The sequence below is a fragment of the Scardinius erythrophthalmus genome (genome assembly GCF_964197995.2).
Source record: "Scardinius erythrophthalmus genome assembly, chromosome: 19".
Lineage (NCBI taxonomy): Eukaryota > Metazoa > Chordata > Actinopteri > Cypriniformes > Leuciscidae > Scardinius > Scardinius erythrophthalmus.
Genome location: NC_138239.1, coordinates 13,727,688 through 13,749,601, shown reverse-complemented (window position 1 = coordinate 13,749,601; position 21,914 = coordinate 13,727,688). Strand labels below are relative to the sequence as shown.

Genomic DNA, 21,914 nt, shown 5'->3' with positions numbered 1-21,914 from the left:
TCTATTCAGTTTTTTCAAGAAAAAAATCAGTTGTTGAGGGGGTGAACTAAAATAGGAAATATCTTGATTTTTGTCTTTTTTTAGCTGAATTTAATGTTTGTTTTTTGTCTTATTTTAAATCATTTGTTATCTTGGAAGTTTTCTGGTGGAGATCCCCTAATTAAGATCATATTTAGCAACACTGACACCTGGCATTTACATGCATGCTCAATATGATCGGATCACTTTCTAAAATTACTTTACCATAGTAAAAGCCAAGTGTAAATACACCCAATAAACACTGTGGTGTGATCTGAATTACTGAAATAACATTTGGAGGAGGTAAGGGATGTATTCTGCTCGCACAATGTGAAAATAACCTTGCGATTTTGGCATCTGATTTATCACATGACCTCTCAAGAATCATTCCACTGAACTACACTTACAATATCTCGTCCTCTCTGCCTATTTAAATCACTTTAAATAACATCATCACACATCTAGAATAACTGACAGAAATGTTTGGGTAAAAACAAACTCCAATGCAAAAAAAGTGGCATTTTCCATTTCGTGCAGGTAAGTCCTATCTATATCGTCCGAGACACACTGAAATGGAAGGTGTAAATGGAATCCAAATAAAGAATATACGGACACTATGTGAATAGGAAATGTGTTGGAAATGAATGATCTGAAATTGCTTGGATTTTTCTTAGGCTTGTGATAGCTTTCTTATTATTACAGCAGAGCATTCGTATAAACCTCACTAATGAATCCTCGCCCACCTGAGCAGGTCCGTGATGCAGCTCTCGCAGAAGCGATGTCCGCACTCAGTTTGCCGAGGTATGCAGAGCACTAGCCTGCAGGCCTCACAGCAATACTTGGGCTCAGGTGTCATGACAAAACGGTCCCTGAAGCCTCCATGCAGGGGCAAGAAGCCCGGCTCGGGCCTGGGCCGCTGGGCCATGGAGGACATAGCAAGAGATGGCGGACGCTGCTGCAGGGCAATCTGCTGTTCCACATTACGCCCTGCGGACATGACCTGAAGAGAAACAAACAGATTAGGGTCTAACTCTACACCCATGACATGTACATGAGAAAATTGAAATGCTGAATGTCTTAGTTACATAAAAAGTTTACAATAACTTGCAAAAATATGAAAACAGATTTACTACTACGTATCCAAACAGACAAAAAAATTATAGTCTGCTGTCATCTTTGGCACATTAAATTCCTTTCTTGTCCAGATTGAAGCTGTCAGGAATTCTGTATTGTCTGGGAAACATTATTGAATCTAAAATGGAATAGGCTGTTGTCTGATTGGGTCCAGACCCCCTTGTCAAACACCAATTTGTGGCCGCCTCGCTACCATTGTTCAAGAACACAAGTGCTGATAAGTGTTTAGTAGGAATACTGTTCCGATCTTATTGATTCAGAAGAGTTTGATGGATTTAAGGTGCGACTACCTGAGGCACCCAAAAGCATTTGGACACTTAAGAAGCACTTAAAATGTCAACTATATATCAAGCCAAGTGACATCTGCAAACAAATGAGGCTTGACTTTCAGTTGTCTAACTTCACTCTTGTAATTACTTTTACTGGTCCCAAGGTGATTTTAGTGGATGAATGAGTCAGTTCCTCTCAAGCTCATACAGGTGTCCTAGTAGAAGAACCATCAATGTAGTTCATCACATTAGCTGGGGACATTTCAAATGCTTGAAATTAGCTTTGCAGACAAATGTAAATGAACTTTAAAAATTTTTTTATATGTATATATATATATATATATATATATATATATATATAGAGAGAGAGAGAGTTTTTATTTTTTATTTTAATTTTAATAAATTAATACTTTTGTTCAGCGAGGATGCATGAAACTGATCAAAATTAACAGTATACACATTAGAAAAAAAATAACTATTTTCAGAAAAATATTAACCAGCAAAACTGTTCAACACTGATAATAATAAAAGTTTCTTAAGCACCAATCAGCATATTATAATAATGTGACACTGAAGACTACATTTATCTACTGAAGACTGATACTTACAAATAAATATATATATAAATATATATATATATATATATATATATATATATATATATATATATATATAAATTGTAATATTCCACAATATTAGGCTACAGTTTTTACAGCATTTTTGGTCAAATAAATAAAGCCTTGGGGTGCATAAGAAACTTTTTGGGGTGCATAAGAAACTATTTAAAAATAAAATAAAAAAATCTTACATTGAATGGCAGTGTACATAAAAATACAGTTCAGTACATTGTTTTTTGTTTTTATTGTTTTATAATTTGGATGCACCAAAAACACAATTCTGGTCAATACTGATAAGTTGATAATCAAGTAATATCAAGAATATAATGTAAATTAAAAATCAGTTACATCCCAATTTATCATGTATCATTGTACTACAATTAATTATTATTCTATAAATAATCATCAATTATATTTTAAAAAGCGGATTTTTCTATCAAACAATACAATTCAAAGCAGTAGGCTATTTATGAATCTTCCAATCTGAGACACAAAACACTCTTATAAAATGATGTCAGCAGCATTGTCATTTCATAATTGCTTATGAAAAACATGACAGCAAAGTAAGCATAGACTGAATCATCTTGACTATACAAGTAAGTGATGCGGGCGTCGTCAGACCCATTAACCTCTTAAACCTCATCTGACATCACAACAGATTGACTTCTGCTTCTCTGCCTGTTTCACATCTCCAGCCAAGGCTAGATAGATCAAAGTTAGTCATCTCCTCTTCCATTATCATCTGCTAATGCCTGCCATTGAGGCGATGCTTTAACATTGTGCTTACATTGCCACATCAACAGCTCCTGACTGGCAGCTCTCAGGCTGGGAAATCCCTTCATAACAGGCATAGCTCTCTAGCTCTAATAATATCTCCCCTATGAACCAGCTACACATTAACCACGCATGCAGGAAGGTCTCGGCTCCGTTGCTGAACACTGCTAGAATTCCTTTAAGCAGAGGACACCACTGTTATTCCACAAGAGTGACTGGTCCCCACCGCACATGCCTCTTCTCCAGTACAGAGACTTTAAGACACAAAAGGAAATTCAAAGTATTTATGGTGCATTTTTATGAATGCGAGTAAACCTCATAAACATATATTTTGACTTGGGAAATTAAAGCTCAGTCATAGATCAATCGAAACAGTTCGGTCTAGCAAACCAACTGCTCTTGATGACAAAACATTATTGTTGTTGTTTGCCAAGGCATATTTACAGTTAGGGATCTGAATAAACTACTAGCACCAAGTAGCAAACTTCAGCATGTAACTCATTCTGCTAAATTTTCTATTTTTCTAACCAATCAGCTTCATGATGTATGCCTGGTGAACAACAAAATGGCTGAAAAATTCCATAGATGTACAAATCCACCTTCCTTTTTGCAATGACGCAGCAAATTTGTTTTGCATAAATTCAGCATGTTTCTCCTTTACAGTGGCACACTCTTTGTCCCTCCCTAAAATACCAAACATACTTTTATAATCTTTATGTAAAAACAAATATATATATATATATCCAACAGTATATAAAAATACTAATCATTAATGCTATATGACAAAATAAGGTAGATCAAATATTTAGTAGAGCATACATACATGAATAGGGCTGTCAATAAATAAAATAATTAATCGTAATTAATCACACCCTTATCGTGAAATTAAGCACAGCATTGATCTTGTTTAACACAGAAAATTTTCAGATTCCGAAGGGTGATTCTTACAAAAATCTATTTTCGGCAAGCTTTTTTTAAATTGGTGGTATAATGCCCTATTTGCAAAATGTAAAATAAGTCTTTGATGTCCCCAGAGTGTGTATGTGAAGTTTTAGCTCAAAATACCCCACAGATATTTTTATATAGCATGTTAAAATTGTCACCGTTTTTGTGTCTGTCCCTTTAAATACAAATGAGCTGCTGCTCCCAGCACAGGGGGCGGAGCTACAACAGTCCTTTTAAATTTCAAAAACTTTTAGCCTTTTATGTTCAAACCGGAGTCAGACAATGATGGAGAGACTCTAGACAACATTTCTGAATGGTTAGTTGATGAATTTATGTAGCTTATATGTAGTTATCTTCTAGTCATTGATTAGCATATTCGGTCTTGATAATCTATAAATCGTGTTCCGAGGGGGCGGGGTTTATGTAAATTTTAGGGTTAGTGATGTCACTAACCCGGGAGGAATGTTGTTTAGTCCCTACCAGCCGTTTGCTGTAGTCCTTAAAAAGCTATTTTTAAAAAAGAAAATATCTCCCTTTGCTTTGAACTTTGAGCATTGTAACTTTGCAGATGTTGTTTATGCTCAAACAGCAACATTACACACTAACTAACTAAAGTAAGAAAAGTGAAATCATAATCAACCACCCCTTTAATAAATGTAGTAATAAATGTGTGCACACCGCAACACACACGAAAAACAATACATTAGAGAAAACAAAACTTTTCAGAATTTACAGTGTATAATATGTGTACAGTGCAACACCAAAGAGCTTGTTTACATTTTAGACAAAAGTTGCGATACCGAACAGGACATGGACCGCCTTGACCTGACTGCATCATATTCCTACTACAGTCCCCCGATCCATTCGTAATTACTAAAACAGCTATACAATATTTTGTTACATGACAGAAACAAAAAATTACTCTGAATGTGTGTGAAAACAACATGAATGTACTGAAAAGTGTCTGTGCATAAATACAATGCGCTGTCGAAAGCGCACATATACACAATTTGTTTGCACATAAATTTGACGGATTGTAAGTCCGCAAGTCACTCCTGTAAGTCACCGCACCTTAATTGCAATCCTCATCCATCAAAGCTTTACTAGCGAGAAACTGAGAAACTTGCTTTATCTGATTGCAAACAGAGAGGCGAAATCCGGTTAAAGGGTTAGAAGAATAGAAGTTTCCCCCTACCAGAGTAACAGGTGCTTGAGCCATTGTAGATGCTCAAGTGTGAAAAACTCTCGACTTCTGAGATCATCTAACTGTGTGACGTTAATGACGCAATTTCATGTGCTTCAGTTTTTTTGTGTTATTTGCATTCAATTATTTTAACGCGTAAAGGATTTTAAATGAATCGCGTCAACAGCCCTAATATATATTATAATATATATATATATATATATATATATATATATATATATATATATATATATATATATATATATATATATATATAATTTGGTATGATTCATTGTTTCATGTTTCATACTCCAAACACAATTTTGCAATGTTTTTCTTTGTTTTTCAGTTATTTAATTGAAAAATAATTGAAATATTAATTACATTTAAAGTTCGTAGATTAAAAATAAAATAAAAAATTAAAGGTCAAAGTCAGTGGGTAATGGTGTTAGATAATCATTATCTCAATATTGACCAAAATAATCGTGATTCGTTGTAATTTTTGCCATTAGAGCAGCTCTACCAGCAAACAACCAGAATATGCTAGAGACCATATAGCAACATTATAAAACTTAAGACAGGCAAACACCACACACATTTTCTTCAAATGATTAAAGGTTTGCCCAGATAAATAGCTTTTGGGGGGAAGATTACAGCCATGTGGGATGCACACACACCCATCAAATTATTCACACTCCCAGCAAGAAATGTTAAATCCCATCTGACGTATGCATCACGTTACAGCCTGTGATGGGCGTTTCACAAACACACTACATGGCTCAACATGCCTTTTGTAAAATGACAACGATAGCTCGGCTTATTCCAGTTCTATCCTTTCTGGACAGACACCGTGAGTGAAAAAAGAAATCACCCATGAAAACAAGAGTGAATATTCCCAATTAGTTTTGTTGGAAATATTAGTGGATCTTGTCCCTGATATTGTTTCTGTTTTACTTAAGGTGCAGGTATTTCCCTAACTTTATCTCTCGTCTCACGCCACACTACGCTGAGCTCAAAAATAAAACCACCCACAATTGAGGATAAAACTGTCCCTGAAATAATGCTCAACTATGCAAACAAACAAAAGAAGAGTACAAATAAAAAATCCATGTACTGGAACGCTGACCAGAACGTGCAGTTCTCTAGGGATTTCCAGGAATATTTAAGGGGCTTTTCCATTTGCTGCCTCATCCCTCTCTGTCACTGCTGACAATACACATACACACCCATTCACACACACACACACACACACACACACACACACACACACACACACACACACACACACACACACACACACACACACACACACACACACACACACACACACACACACACACACACACACACACACACACACACACACACACAAACAGCCATTAAGGCAAAAAGTTGGTAGGCAGAGCTATAAACCATTGTTTATGTATTCTTATGCTCACCAAGCATTTATTTGATCAAAAGTATAGTAAAAAGAGTAACACTGTGAAATATTATTATAAAGTAAAATGTCTATGTTATATTTTAAAATGTAATTTATTCACGTGGCGGCAGAGCTGCATTTTCAGCAGCCATTCCTCCAGTCTTCAGTGTCACATGATCCTTCAGAAATCATTCTAATATGCTGATTTGGTGATCAAGAAACATTTCTTAATATGTTTTTTTGTGGAAACCCTGATCCATTTTCTAGGATTCCTTGACGAGTAAAAATGTCAAAAGAACATGGAAATCTTTTGTACTTTGCTACTTTCGATCAATTTAATGAGTCCTTGTAGAATTAAAGAATTAATATATTTAAAAAAAATCTTACTGACCCTAATACAGTTAAATACAGCACAATACAGTTAGACAACATGAAAGTGTGACCTAGACACAGTTTTAAAGGATAAATCGTCCTCATGTTGTTCCAAACCTTTACAACCTTTTATCGGTGAAAAGGGAGATGTTTAGTAGAATGTTTAAGCTGCTTTTTTCCATTCAATGAATGAACCGTTTAGCTTTTCACTTTATGGAGTCATTCAGATTTGGAGTGACATGATGAAGAGTAGGCTAAATGAGGAAAGGTGAACTAGGCCTATTCCTTTAACGCTAGATAGATGTGTCTCAAAAAAAGCATGACAAACGACAAAATCGTGTCTCATAATATCAGTGCATTTATAGTTATCGTGATAAAACGGTTCAAAATAAAACACGCCGCTTAAAACCACAAACGAAAATGACAAGACTATGAAATGCTAAGGTAAAGCAAGCATCCGTGTAATAAAGAACATAATACCAGAGAGAGCTGCAGGTGAAAAGCGTAACACAATACATTTCAGACTGTTAGTTTAGAGCTGAGAAGCGTCAAGGTAATACGGATTCTTTGAATGTATTTGCGCTGCAGGAGATCTCATAACAAAAATGAAAGAGAACTACTGTAAGAAGGGGAATATCACCTCTTTCTGGCCTGACCTTTACTAGAGGAAGGCATGTGTGACTACTATAGGTCATTTACAGGAATAAAACACCATTTCAGATCATGTGAACATATGGTGAAGGTGTGATGGGTTAAAAGTGATGGGGTTGCTTTGTGTGAAAACGCAAAGGAAGAAGTCAGGCTTATGTCATCGTATCAGACACCTTCTGCTTTCAGAAAAGAGCCTGCTCCAACTTTTGTTGAAATCAAACCCCAAATGCATGTTCCCTGTAGTGTATCACAACACTTTACTGTGTTATTCTGAGAGTGAAACTAAGCTGGATTCAAACGGTCTCGATTTTGATCTGCACACAGCAGCACATGTTGGACTGTTTTAGATTTTCTAAAAACTTTTTTTTTTTTATGAGCGGATTTAAATAGAGATCGAAAGATAATAAATTTGAAGGATATTTACACTTTCCTAATGTATCAATGTATCATCTTCACTTTTTATTGATAAATGTAATGTATTCTTCAAGGTGATTATATTATTATGTTACAGTCATAATTCGTAACCAGAGCTCCAATAGTGCAAAACTCTAAACATACTAGTTACTTTGTTTTTAGCATCAAATATAACTTAACACTTATGCCTACGCCTCTAAATTTACAGAGATGTTTAAAGGTTTGGGGTCAGCAAGTTTTTTTCTGAAAGAAATGAATGCTTTTACTCATCAAGGATGTATCAAATTGATCAAAAGTGACAGTAAAGACATTTATAATGCTAGAAAAGACTTCTATTTCAAATAAATACTGTTCTTTTGAATTTCCCATTCGAAGAATCCTGAAAAAAAAGTCTCACGGTTTCCACAAAAATCACTTAGGCTACCTGTTAAATTAAGCAGCACAACTGTTTTCAATATTGATAATAAGAAATGCTTTTTGAACACCAAATCAGCATATGATTTCTGAAGGATCATGTGACACTGAAGACTGGAGTAATGGCTGCTGAAAATTCAGCTTTGCCATAAGCTTGTAAAATATATTCAAATATAATACAGTTATTTTAAACTGTAATAATATTTAAACATTTTTGATCAAATAAATGCAGCCTTGGTGAGTGTAAGTGACTTCTTTCAAAAACATTAAAAGCTTTTACCGACCCCAGACATTTGAACGGCAGTGTTACAGATGGTTATTATTATTAGGCTAGTTGACACTATTGATACACGCTTATTAATAGAATCAAAATACTACGTTTTATGTTTGGATGCTTTTGTTTTTGGTAGTTATCACTGTGCAAAAAAGCATATATAAAACAATTATTAATGATCAGTTCTAAATAGGTTACCTGACACTATTTGTTGTGAAAAATCAATAGTAGTAGTGTCAGAAGTATTGAGTTTAAAAGTCATATACTGATAAAAAAATATGATATGTAAGACAGCAGTACACCCAGTCTCATAAACTGCATCCAACAGTGGAATACAGTATGCCATCATGGTTTTTTCCATCTCAGTAGCGTACAGGCCTAAATCATGCAAGAATTTTGCAAGTTAGGTATTGCCCCCAAGGAATAAGACCACAGAAGATTAAAGAGCAGAAAAAAAAACCTTAAAAGATCACACTGTATGAATGCTATATAGGCTTAAGTTTCTAGACCATACCCTCTTTCTATACAACAAAGCCTATATAAAACATATGTGGAATTTAAAACTTTAAAACCATCTCATTGATGATCATAATAAAAGCAGAGTAAAAAGTAGGCTACACTACACACATACATGCAAAGGTGAGATCATCTTCATCTACATGGATTTGGAAAACAGCTGTACAGGATTGAACCTGTTAACATATTGATAGCTTTGTTACATGTTTTACAACTTGAAGCCCAAAGGAGCTCATATTTGTCCTGGAGACGTTTAAGAGAGCAGGTGAACATCTCCGATCAAAGCAGGACACACTTTAACGTTAAACACCGTAGGTGAGCCCATAGACTTTGGGTTTGCCTAATCTTACCTTTCACTAACATGAGCTACATGTCATTTTACATATGGATCTGTGAAATAGCCATCCACTTACATGAATCAGTTGATCAACGATCTCGTCCGATGATCCAACCGTGTTTCTCTGAAGAATTTCACGAATGGAGCCACAGATGGTCCACTCATATGACAGACACACCGAGACAACAACGTCCAAATTCACGCGGCTACAGCTCCGTCCTCGCTTCTCAAACAGGCAACAACGGCCATGGGATCAAAACGGGTCATTTTGACATCGGAATGTTCCAAAAACGGCTCGGTTGAGGTACGCGAATAGGTAGAGAAGCCGCCACTGTGGCAGTGTGCTGTTGATTGCAAGCCTAGTAACTGGAAAGCCCCCTTGGTCTGACTTCCTCAGGAAATCCCCGTCATGAAAAAAATTGTAGCTGGTTGTAAAAGGACGCCATAGAGAAAGAAAAGGTACAGTTGTGGCGTCTGGCCGCTGGGTGGCGCCAGAGCTCATTCCAATATTTACACAATCGCTTTCACTTCAGCGGCTCTTTTCCACGTGTTTCTGCCTTTCTTTTACTGTCTATGGTTTCTGCTAGGTGATGAACTGTAAAATGCTTTTGTTACATTACTGTTCACAATTATTGACATGTCAAGTTAGTTAGAATCTAATTACAAAGAATCTAACCTAGGCTAGAATCTAATTACAAAAAAATCACAATATGGATGAGAGGCTATTTTTCCCACCAGTAACCCAAAAATGTTTGTCCTGATGTCGTTTACTGTATTATTCACGTGTTTATAATTATTAAAATCCTTTTAATTACATCAAAGTTATTATTACAATATTCTATATAGAGAGAATTTAGCAAATTCCTATGCTTTTACCTGTTCTGAACCACCAATAGTCTTCCAAGCTTCTTGTGACTAACGATTTATAATGGATTAAACATAACAAAATGTGGTGTATATGGGTTGAATAACACTCAATGCATTTGACTGTATAAATCCCTTAGGTTTAATATATATGGGCCAGTTTATGACCACATTAGCTCCCACCCACACACAGACACACAGAATTTCACCCCAACCATGTACATGTTATCTGCACACAAAAGTTTAAAAGGAGTTCACACATGTTTGGTACCATTACAGTTATTAGAAGGGAAAAAGTTGGTCAAAACAAGTGAGTGCGCATGTATTTTAAATAACTTATTCCATTTCCAATTAAACATACAAAAGAAACGATATGAACTCATCTACCATTGATTTCCAAACAACATAATAATTAAGGACGTATTGAAAAACATCAAGCATGGAATAGTAGAAATTTAGATGTGCTGCCATATTTTAAAATTCTTAACTACACATGGCAATCCATATATGGTTAAACCCCCATTAGAGGGTGAAAAGCTTGACCTTCGCATGAAGAAGACTGTGCATGCATGCAAAACACAGTTTGAAATAAGATTTTAAAAAATCTAAGCAAAAAAACAAACAAAAAAACAACTCCCCATTCCATTACAACACTTTGCTGTCTGTTCTTAGTCATCAGCCTCGGCCAAGAAACATTTCGAGATAAAAATGCATTTCGAATACACCATGTACAAGGGTCCATGATTAAACATTATATATATATAATGACCTAATACTAAACCAATTCACTTGAACAATTTTTATTCTCATTTCTTTTTTAAAAGAATAAAAATGGTATGTTAAATTTAAACCACACTGGCATTTCATTTTATATATACAGTGCAGTTCTAATAATTCAATTTTATGCAAATAAATAGCTTAAAATTCCAACCAGACATCAACAAAAAAACTAAATAAAAAAAACCTTTCAAAATAACAAATCATATAACTAGATAATATGCTACAGTAATAAAAAAAGTAACTGGAAAGGGATGTTGGATTTGGACCAGATCAAAATCCTATGAATATATCAAGAAAAAGAGATGGTCAAGTGAGATTAAACTCCTTCAGACAAGAGATCTTTCAAGACCACAATTCATTGTTCAGTGACATTGGGATGGGTATATGGGTGTTTTATTCCCCCATAACAGACCAATTACCATTTGCGGAGAACTGCTGGAGCACCAGACAGAAACTATACTTCTGTTGGCAGTGACTATAACAATGGTCCTAGTTCCTAGCTTGGTGAAGATTGTGCTCCCATGCGGTAGCAACTGTTATAGAGTCCCGGCTTCAGCAGGGGGGTGAGAGTTGGAAGGGCTGAGGGGAGGAATGTCCATTACGAAGAGGCTTCACTTGAGGCTGTTGAAGCCTTAATGCCTCTAACGCACAGCTGCGACATCAACTGATCTGAGCTCGTCTGACCGCTGTTGGAGAACTCAGGAAACTGAGGGGTTCTGTGTTTCCACTGCTGTGTGTTCCTAAAAAATAGAATTTGATGATCATTCTCAAATGAGACGAAACCAGATGCAGGAAAAAATCATTTTCAGCCTGACTGGAATCTAAGGCAGAATTTTGCTGGGAAAACCCATTAACTAAGAGGCACTGATGGGAAATTGAGAGTAGAAGAGCTACTGACCTCTGTCTGGTTTTCTGAAGGCCCTGGGGTGGTCCCCTCCTCAGATGACACCTCCATCTTCTCTTCATCTATACCCTTGCGTCCCTCCACGCCGTGCTCGGCTTCCCACTCCTGCAGGACCTCGTCCAGGTTGAAACGACGCCGGTAATTCACAAAGAAGTTTTTCACTTGAACCACAGACTTGTTGCTGATCACATCAGAAATGGCTTGGAAATCCCGTCCGTACTTCCTTATAGCTGACAGAGGGAACCGAGGATTGACCAGAATTTCACTGCTTAAAACTTGTCATTTAAATAACCATTCTTTACCCAACAACCACTTGAGAAATGTGGCCAAAATTACCTTGTACTGCAAGCAGCTGCTCTTCTGTGGTCCAGCGGGTATTAAATTTCTGATTAGCCTGAGGAAAACAAAGCACATTTATATATTTTTGTGAACAACATTCATGCATAAAAATGGTAAATATGGCCCTCTATGAAATATATTTGGTGGAAAAGAATTCTAAAGATGTGAATATTGTTACCTCAGATGGCCTGAACTCATCCAAACCTGTGTCTAGCTTTTCTCTGAGGGCACTATTGTGCTGTTTAATGCTCTGAATCTGTAACAAAAGATAAGGGTTATTTGCATCATTTTCAAAGTTCTCAGTTTTAAACGATTAAACTGCATCACTGTCTGTCAGATTTACTTCCAGCTCAGCCTAAAGTCTCAAATATAAAACACTGAGATGAAACTTGAGTGATGTCGCTGAGAAGTAATAAAACTCTAACCTGTCGTTTTATGGTGACGAGCTCCATATCCAGCTGTCTCAGAACACTAACTGCGGCCGGGCCGCTGCTGGACATTGCCGTCACATCATCGGAGATTAAATGCATTCCTTTAGGAGGTTTCTTCTTCGCTCTATGTAGGTTCCTCCCAGCAAGCCCCTGTACCTCCTTCTTAACATGCATAGACTTCTCTGCGATATTCACTGGCTGCGGAAACACATAGAGCCATTTGAATCTTTGATTGATTTATAACATGTTTATTGATGTAGATTCATATATGTACAGAGAATGAGAGTTGCACATTAACAAAACAGGTTCAACAGATTAATATATATTTAGAATTGCACCTTTTGCACAACTGCAGGTTTTGATTCTTGTTTCTCAAGTCCAGCTGTTCCCTTTAAAAAAAAAGATAGATGTCCAGGTTAAGTGTAGCAGCACTGCTAAAAGTTAAAATAATCTAAAACACAATATATTGCTGAAAATCTGTGCATAATAATGTGCAGAATTGTGTCCATTTATATTACTTCTTTCTTTTCATCTTTATTTGGTTCAATTTCAGCATCCCCTGGAGTGTTGCGACCATTTTCTTCTCCTTCATCATCACTGCATGAAAAATAAATAAATAAAAAATTCAAATATGACATTTCCTTTTCAACAATGACAATGTTGTTTTCTAAAAATAGACCATGCTAGCTTTCCATGACAGCACAATCTTTGATCAAGACTCTTAAAAAGCAAACACAAAAAGAGACAGCAAACATCCTATTAATATCTTCATGCCGACCTCTCCTCTCGATCTCTCTTCTGTTTGCGTGCATGGCGATCCATCACACTCGTTTTGCTGCGCGTTTTCTTCCATGAGTAATAGAATCTAACCAGGCTTGCAATTGACTTGTCTGGAAGCTGGTACAAAAAACAAACAAAAAAGTTTGCAAATCAAACACATCAGCGTTGGAAACATCGGACATACCATATTGACACATTTTCATTCATGATCAAAGCTGACACTGATTCAGTTGTAGTTGAGGCCAAGCATTAGAATTTAGGACTTGATTCCATTAATAATCTGGATTTCTGAGGCGCCTCATGTTTTGATTATCACTTTGTTTTGTGAATCTGCTGATTCTCTCAAGTACATGTTTTATTTTAATGGTGAGACTGGTTTCAGCCATCTTACTCACCATCTGCTGGATGCGGTGAAACGTTTTTCCGTGAAAGCTGAAACCCTGTTCAAACAGCACCTTGTCTTCAACTGTCCACTCATCTGGAAAAGGAGTGAAGTTGGGAAGATCTGCCAAAGATTTTTCAATGTTGTGTTTGTGCCAAAACAGCATGCCCAATGCCTGTTAAAAACAGAAAGCCACATCATCACCGACACACACCTCATGTTTGATGCTGGAAACATTCAACTAATGCAGTATAGAATATTCTACCTTATCTTATGAGTTACAATACGACACATCAAAGGGGTACTGAAAATTATTGATTGTACCTACAAAAATGTCAACATAATAATTTTACCTGCTCCATATTGTACCCATGTTTTTCTTTGGCTATTGCAATATACTCATCCACTGTAACAAAAAATGGACAAAAACAATCATCAGAACATGAATCAGAACGAATCAGATCAAATATATAAAACTAAAAACACTTGAAAGATAAATATTCATTTTACATATATAATACATTTCTTTGAATAAAAAATATCTAAAATGTATAGCCTCCTCAGCGCTACTGTGTGAAAGATTTAAGCCGATGTTTAAAGATGAATTGTTGAATTTCTGTGCCACTAGAGGCACCAAACAGAATTTAGGAATAGTATAATACCATACTACTAATATTCTATGCAAACTGTAGAAATAATGTGTATCTCACATACTATTTTTAAAGTTAGAAAGTGTTACAGACATCCCACCTCTCCTTGAAGGTCTGTGAGGCATATTGATAGCAGGTCCTTGACACCCACAAATTATAAAATATCCTGGAAATTGAGCGAGCGAGAGAGAAGCCCTGTTTCCACCTGGTTTTGAGATGCGTTTTCGATTACAAATGGCCAGCCAAGACACATTACCGTTTTACTTAGCATTATCATGGGTTTCAAATGCTTCTCGTGACATTGCTTGCATTCGGATTTCCTATTATTTCGTCACACTACACTGTCACTTTCGGCGTATGAATACTGTTGAATGAACAAACTTGTGTTAAGAATGAATAATACAATATAATATAATATTCTGTTGTAATGCATCTCCCGGAAATTAGTTTTTGCAGGGTGGGATGTCTGGTATTATACTACAGTAATACTACTACACAACCTCTTTGAATATGTATTGGCTATCTGAACACAGCACTTGTCTTCCATTGGTGGGACAAACAGTCCCGCTCCAGACTCAACTGTTGGCTAATTATCCCATGTTGGCCTAAACGGACCAAAATTTTGTAAGCATTCACACTACAAATGTCTCTCCTTGTTATGCTGTGTGAGTAGAAAGCAATTCATCAACAAAACAAATGACACACTAAAGTATCAGAATAACACTGGGTAACATGATACAATTAAAAACAATGCCAATATTTGCATACGAAGACGTTTATGCTGGTTTATTATTTATACAGCCAACTAACATCCTCATGAATGACTCACATTTGGCCTCTGGTATGCTAGGATTTGGAAACCACACCAGCATTCCCAGATTTTCTCTCTCTTGGCTTGCCTTTGCTACTTCTGATGACAAAAAAAATACAGAAATTAGTGTATTAAACAAGAACACATCCATCTAGTTTGATTTTAAAATAAATCAATTTTACTAATAGCAATTTTTTTACTCAAAGGCCTTTTCCTACAAAGCTTTTAATACATCCAAGCCAAATCTTTTAACAATTAGGTAAAAGGGAAAGGTTAAAAAATAAATGTATCAAAAATGAGTTTAATTTAATTAGAATTAGAAGTTGTTTTAATGAACGCTCTTCAGTATGACACCGATCAGGTGCTCATTATCCTCACCTCAAGTTTCAAATATCAACCAGCAAAAGTTTTTCTTTCATCTTTTGTTTAGTTTTAATATCTTTATGAACTATAACTGACTACTTTTAATGTAGCTTGCCAACGAGACATATAATTCAATTATTGTTGTTGCTGAAGATGAAGGGCACTAAACGGACGAACTATTCCAACAACGAATAGTGTTTGAGGCTATTACGCCATCCACCCTGTTCTGTCAAAGAAGCTTCCAACACTCAAAAGTCACAAACCAGGATCATAGTCGGGAACAACTGCCTGATACTGCAATCCAACTCGCATCCCGCCCGCACCTTAAGAGCGACAAAAGAACAGATGAGATGGACTGATTACATTCACCAGAAGTGTATGAACTTGTGAAGAGGGACCGAGGCTACCACCGTGACTTACCATGCTCGTCATCACTTGAGGAACCCGAACTTCCTTCCTCCCATGAATTGTTACTGTTCCCATTTGAAGTAAAACTTTTGGCCGGATTATTTACAGAGTTTCTGCCCCTTCTTTTACCCGATATCTCAGTGGTGCCCTTCTCTAACATCGCAGGCATCTTGACAGCGAAACGCAAAAGAGCTTGAAGGAACTTGGGTTTGCTGGCTGCTCGCTATAGCTAAGCTAACTCAGCTCAACTGCTCTGATCTGAAAAAAATAACACCGTCCTGCACTAATGCAAACTCCCCCAACTGGCCATATAGCGCTACGAATGCTTAAAAATGTGCATCGAATCCATAATATTTCCCTCAGTCGCAATAATAAGTGAAGTTTGGCTTTGGGAGCTGATAAAAGCACATTCGGCTGCAGTGCTAGCAGTGCGGCTGCTCTAGCGTTAGCTCTCTCTCTCTCTCTCTCTCTCTCTCTCTCACACACACACACACACACACACACACACTCACTCACTCACTCACTCACACTCTCTCTGATTGACCTGCTTTAGCTAATGTCAGTTCCTCTTCAAGTCAGAAAGGGTGCAAGCTTCTGCTTAATAAACGAAAGAAAAAAATACTAAAACATCCACGTGCATCAAAAGCAAGACAGCTATAAGCATCATCAGCTCACACTCCGTACTTATAGACTAGTTCAGTGAAAAAAAAAAAAACATGCTTCCTTGAATAATGCATCCAAATCCATCTCCCTCTATAGCAAACAGTTGACATTTATTCCTTAAAACTAACAAGTATCTATATTTTCATTAGTAGGGCCTATTTATCACCAGTAAATCTTCCAAGATTAGTGTCTTTTTCAGTTTCACTAGTAAACTATTGCTTTGCCGCTAGCTATCCCATGCCCAGCAGTGATAACTTTTCTGTTGTTACTAAATAAACATTTTTTTTGCAGAGCCGTAACCATCATAGACACTGATAATATTTGATATTCTTGATGCTGCTTTGCATACTTATATCAGTCATATTTATTTTACATTCAAGTCTATTTTTTAATCTTTATTTGTATTACTTTAATTCTGTCTTTTGGACAAAAACACATTGCCATTACATTAAGAACCTAAACGGACCCCCAATGTTCAAGACACTGTGTATAGCAAGTTATACTTGTACACATTTATGAGACACCATCTGTCACAATTGTTAGACTAACAACTGGAATGCAATTGTCTAAAAAAAAAAATGCAGGTATAGTTTCTATTCCAGACTAGTGTATATTGATACTAGGAAAACTGGAGTAACTATTTGAATAGTGACTATAAATAGCCTAAAGAACAAGTATACTGTCTAATGAACAGTAAAAACCTAATAGTGAAACTGAAATATATTGGATTATTTACAAATAATTGAAATATTAAGTTATTAGATTACAATTTGGAAGGAATAAATGGCATTTATTTTTATAATTTTATGTAAATGACTACAAAGTCATCTACATGCTGCCAGTTACACTGCACAACCTTTGTCTCATTGTTCTTGAAGTACTCCTAAAATACTGGTCTTTGCCATGTCTTTGTCATTATTAAGGCCAGTTATGGTGTCAGGTCAAAATAAATGTATAAAAAATATTTTTATTGCAAATTTGGTGTGAGATCACACTGAGATCCTAAACATTAGTGGGATGGACAGTTTAAATACAGCACACCCGACCTGCAGATTAATTTGTCTAATTTGTGTTAAACGTATTTAAAGACATTTTAAATAATCAAATCCAAAACATCTTAAAATTGAGAAACAGTAAAAAAAAAAAATAATAATAAAAAAATTCAGTAAAATGGCTATACAGGATTGTTACACAGGTTGTAACATGTTATTACATCTGACATACAGAATCAGATTTATATTGTGACATAGACAAAAGGTGGAAACCTCATTATGTCCAAAACCGCAACTTTTTTAATAAATATTGTGTTATCAAAGTTGATGTTGTGGCTTTATATGTGGTCAGACACGTGCATGTGACGTTATATTATTAACATTCAACAAAAATCAAGCTCAAATGGACTTAGGGTTAAGATTTTAGGACCTATGTGTTTTGTCCATCACAGCCGCATCTGAGGCCGTAAGAGCATCGCATTATGTTTTTATTAACTAACATGTTATAAAGATTATTGTATGTGGGCACTAATTATTTTCTATCATGTGGACAAAATCTCTTGTTATAAAAGATGAAGAGCTTCGCACGGGCTATTTAAAGGGGCGGTAAGTGATTTCTGGAATCACCAATACAAACATGCTCCTACCTAAAAGGATTGCATCCCTACTTTTAGCTCCGCCCCCAAATTCACGAACACACTATGCAACACAGGCACCTCCTCCCTGATGAGTACGCCTACTGCTGATTGGCTACAAGTGTGCTGTGTTGCTCAGTCCTATCCACTTTCCACAGTGTTTCATCACAAATGGCTTACTGCACCTTTAAGACAGTAGCCTATTGTCTATGACTCAAGGAAAGATGCTAGACTAAGACAAATTCTCCTCAAATACATAATATAATAACCTCTATATATAGTGTTTCTTGAGTAAAGAAAACAATGTACTTATTCAAAGAAACAGTTCTTTATTTACCCTTGCCTTGCATTGCAAACAAGCAGAGATGGTCCAAATTCATGCTGCACTTCATGATAGAGTGAGGCAGGGTGGAGTTATGAGGTTTGACCAACAGTTTGAAGATCCAATGGAAATACGAGGTTCAGCTCTTTTTAATACGTTTCATTGGTTAAATATTTGCAAAACCCACACAGAGGTAGAAGGTGACCAATAGACCTTATTCACGACAGCACCCTCTTTGATTTTTTTAACAGGAATGAAAGCGAGGCTGTGAGGGATAGGCTTCAGTGTTTGTACTATTATTTAATGTGTTTTTGGATTGTTCTTCTGATGAAACACTGCAAAATATCTTTCCAAGGAATTATAGACAGAAAAAAACTACAGACAACATGAGCTGTGGAAAATTATAGGCTAACCGATCTAGGAGCTTTACAGCGGATATCGTTTAAAACACGGTCTATCCCTCACAGCCACACTTTCATACCTGTCATTGTGATGCTCTGAATAAGGTCTATAATGATTTATGAAAAAAATACAAAATATGGAGATACGTTTCTGCCCAATATTTAACATTTTATTAATTTAGATAATGATTGTCTTACAATGTTTTACTAGCCTATTAGAGTGAAATAATAATAATAATAATAATAATAATAAAATATATATAATATTATATTCTCCTCATTGAAATTGTGTACCCCCCTGTACGTGCAATGCATAAAATGCAAAATGCATAAAACCTATGCATAAATCCAGCCCTGCATAATCTGATATACCCTGATAATCACAGTTAAATTGATATTATTTTACAAGAGATAAGCAGAAACGTTTTTAAACTGATATACTAATAATAATAATAATTACAATAACCAAAGAGTAGAGAAGGTCTAATATAAGTAATGAAAAATGATATAACGTATCCAATTTTTTTCTGAAGAAACAAACAAAAAAGCTATCATAACACTTATCCGCTAGATGGCGCACGTGCTCCTCAACACACATCTCAGTCACACTGTTTAATAAGGCTGACAGACATTCCCATCGCGTCTGAGTTCTACATTGTTATCGCAGTTTTATTAATTTTGACTTTGACATACTTTTGCCCTTGACTTCTTCCAAAAGAAAAAAAGAGCATGTTTATATCATTAATATAACCTCTCGAGGAAAGCAACTTAATCGTTTACCACCATAATAATAAACTTTTTTTTTTCAGACTGGCATGGTAAACAGATCGGGTAGATCACCCCGTGGAAGAGCGCATGGCTCGTCCTGTGGGATATTATGTAACAAGAGTCGTGCTGAATGTACTGAATGCGCGGGGGTCACTCGATATCGCCCAAACACACGCACACATGCGTTGATGAGTTCTACACTAATAAGGAATGGTTGGAGGCACTTTGTACCCTCGTGACGTGCGCCAGCATCCAATGGCAAAGAGCGCAGCGATATGCGCAAACCAATACGGTCTGCCCCAGTGCTCTGCATACAGTATATAAACTCTCGGATGAGTTTGTAGTGGGGTTTGAAGGCGGGTGAGCGGTTTTAGACTCTATCGTATTAAGAGAGTAGCCTACCGCCTTATTATTTATTATTCCGCCTGGTCTCCTGGGTTACATCTATATTCTGACAGATGTTTCAGTATCAGCTGCATTGAACACCACGAGAAATCCAAATAGCCCCCCCTAAAACGTTAATATAACGGCGGAACTCACAATGCCTTTGGAACTGGGGATGTACGAGAGTCGCGCGGATTATAAATCCCCGAAACAATGCCAAAAAACCTCATTTGCATTTTATCAGGCTGTACGGGACCTGTTGCCGGTGTGGGTCCTGGAGGACATGCGGACAATGGAGGTATTTCATTGGGAAGAGGACGGACAGGCGTGCGCGTACTCCCCGTCGGAGGCGTTTCTGTACGCGCTGGTACATGATCACCAGCAGTACGCGCGCTATTTACTCAACAGGTTCTCCGCCCGCGCGCTGGAGATGCCCAGCAGAAGTTTCTGCTGCTGCCAGGCATCCACCACACCGCACCTGACCATAGCCGTCCGCTACAACCGCGTTAACATCTTGAAAATGATGATGGACACCATTAAAGACTTCACAGACTGCGAGAGACTGAGCTACCTGAACCGTCACGGATGCGTCCATACTGACGGCAGCAAGACCGCGCTGCATCTCGCGTGTGATCTGGTGCGTCCCGAGTGCTTGATTCTGTTGCTGGGTCACGGGGCCTGTCCTTACGCAACGGACCTGACAGGGAACACCCCCCTGGACTGTTTACTCGGACAGATATGCCAGAGTGACTTTGACATGCGGACGAAGCGCGTCTGCCTCGGCTACCTCGTTTTATTCATGCCCACATTTCGCTTCCAGATGAAGAGACAGTTGCAGGACAATGCCGATGTGTGGAAGGGTCTTATAGGAGAGCAGGCCTTCCAGTTGCTCTCAGAATCATCACCTCCTTCACTGTTCGTTCAGGCCATGCAGAAGCTCAGCCAGTCCATTCCCAAAGAACAGCTGGACTCGCTGCCGGACTTTTTGAAACCCCTGGACTTCAGACTGGATCAAGTTTAATGTAATAAAGCACATTGCTTGACTCTATATTATTTCTTCAAATATTCAGGTTTGAGTGTATGTGACGAGCTCTGTAAATATGTGAATAGCTTGGTGTTGTACATTAGAGTACCAGCATTATGAAAGAAACTGTACGATTATTAAATATATATTTTTTGTATTTGTTGCCTTGGAGATTCATGTTTAAGATTCAGTTCATTCAAGATGTCTTATGAATGAAAAATTAGACTTCTCATCTCTGACTTAAACATAAACAGTGAAAGTGAAAAGTTTTGGACACAATTACTTATCTTTACATTCTTGATTTAGCATAATACAATTATTAAGCACTAATTAAAATAATTCCAGTAACAAAGATTATACAATAAGCCAAAAATGCTAAACAAACCAAAACACATTTGAGCTGCTTCAAAGCTGCACCGTTTGCATGAGACATTCTCTCAACTAACTTCAAGTGGAGCATCCAGGGATACTTTTTAAATAGAAAGGTGTTCCCATGTATACTGGGAACTTGTTGGGTATTTTTTTTTTTTTTACTATTTGGTTCAACTCATCCACTCTGGAAAAAACAAAACATTAGTTTTGCAAAGTGTAAATTAATACTTATGCACAGTTTAAATGTGCCTGTGATTTCAAGCATTTAAACTAAGTTTAAAATACTATTACATTTTAAAACAA

General features: G+C 36.7%; 3 protein-coding genes across 4 annotated transcripts in view; 1 reads left to right on the top strand and 2 right to left on the bottom strand.

Annotated features, from left to right (window-relative positions):
* Positions 1-9,820, bottom strand: part of traf3 (TNF receptor-associated factor 3) — a 15,649-nt gene extending 5,829 nt beyond the window's left edge. The window contains exons 1-2 of one of the 2 annotated variants that reach the window (XM_081393898.1): positions 9,415-9,820; positions 762-1,018 (exon numbers count right to left, since the gene is read on the bottom strand). In XM_081393898.1, the coding sequence (XP_081250024.1) occupies positions 762-1,015 (254 nt within the window). In that variant the 5' untranslated portion in view covers positions 1,016-1,018; positions 9,415-9,820. The remainder of the gene's footprint in view (positions 1-761; positions 1,019-9,414) is intronic. The other variant, XM_081393899.1, reaches the window with a different exon arrangement.
* A 503-nt stretch (positions 9,821-10,323) lies between these two features.
* Positions 10,324-16,736, bottom strand: rcor1 (REST corepressor 1). Its single transcript, XM_081347999.1, has 13 exons — positions 16,063-16,736; positions 15,906-15,965; positions 15,298-15,378; positions 14,172-14,224; positions 13,832-13,993; positions 13,435-13,553; positions 13,175-13,253; positions 12,995-13,045; positions 12,651-12,854; positions 12,404-12,481; positions 12,223-12,280; positions 11,881-12,116; positions 10,324-11,722 (listed from the first exon to the last, which is right to left on the bottom strand). The coding sequence occupies exons 1-13, from the start codon at positions 16,217-16,219 to the stop codon at positions 11,681-11,683; spliced, it is 1,380 nt and encodes a 459-aa protein (XP_081204125.1). The 5' UTR covers positions 16,220-16,736; the 3' UTR covers positions 10,324-11,680.
* A 3,139-nt stretch (positions 16,737-19,875) lies between these two features.
* ankrd9 (ankyrin repeat domain 9) lies at positions 19,876-21,396 on the top strand. Its single transcript, XM_081347652.1, has one exon. It carries the CDS (start codon positions 20,373-20,375, stop codon positions 21,234-21,236), a length of 864 nt encoding a protein of 287 aa, XP_081203778.1. The 5' UTR covers positions 19,876-20,372; the 3' UTR covers positions 21,237-21,396.
* Positions 21,397-21,914: the final 518 nt, after the last annotated feature.

Excerpts from the sequence above, each read along its gene's own strand:
- rcor1 (XM_081347999.1), bottom strand. The coding sequence starts at position 16,219 with ATGCCTGCGATGTTAGAGAAGGGCACCACTGAGATATCGGGTAAAAGA. Across the intron at positions 12,855-12,994 it reads AACCTGCAGTTGTGCAAAAG|CCAGTGAATATCGCAGAGAA; the intron begins GTGCAATTCTAA and ends GTGTTTCCGCAG. Across the intron at positions 12,281-12,403 it reads ATGAGTTCAGGCCATCTGAG|GCTAATCAGAAATTTAATAC; the intron begins GTAACAATATTC and ends TGTTTTCCTCAG.
- ankrd9 (XM_081347652.1), top strand. The coding sequence starts at position 20,373 with ATGCCTTTGGAACTGGGGATGTACGAGAGTCGCGCGGATTATAAATCC.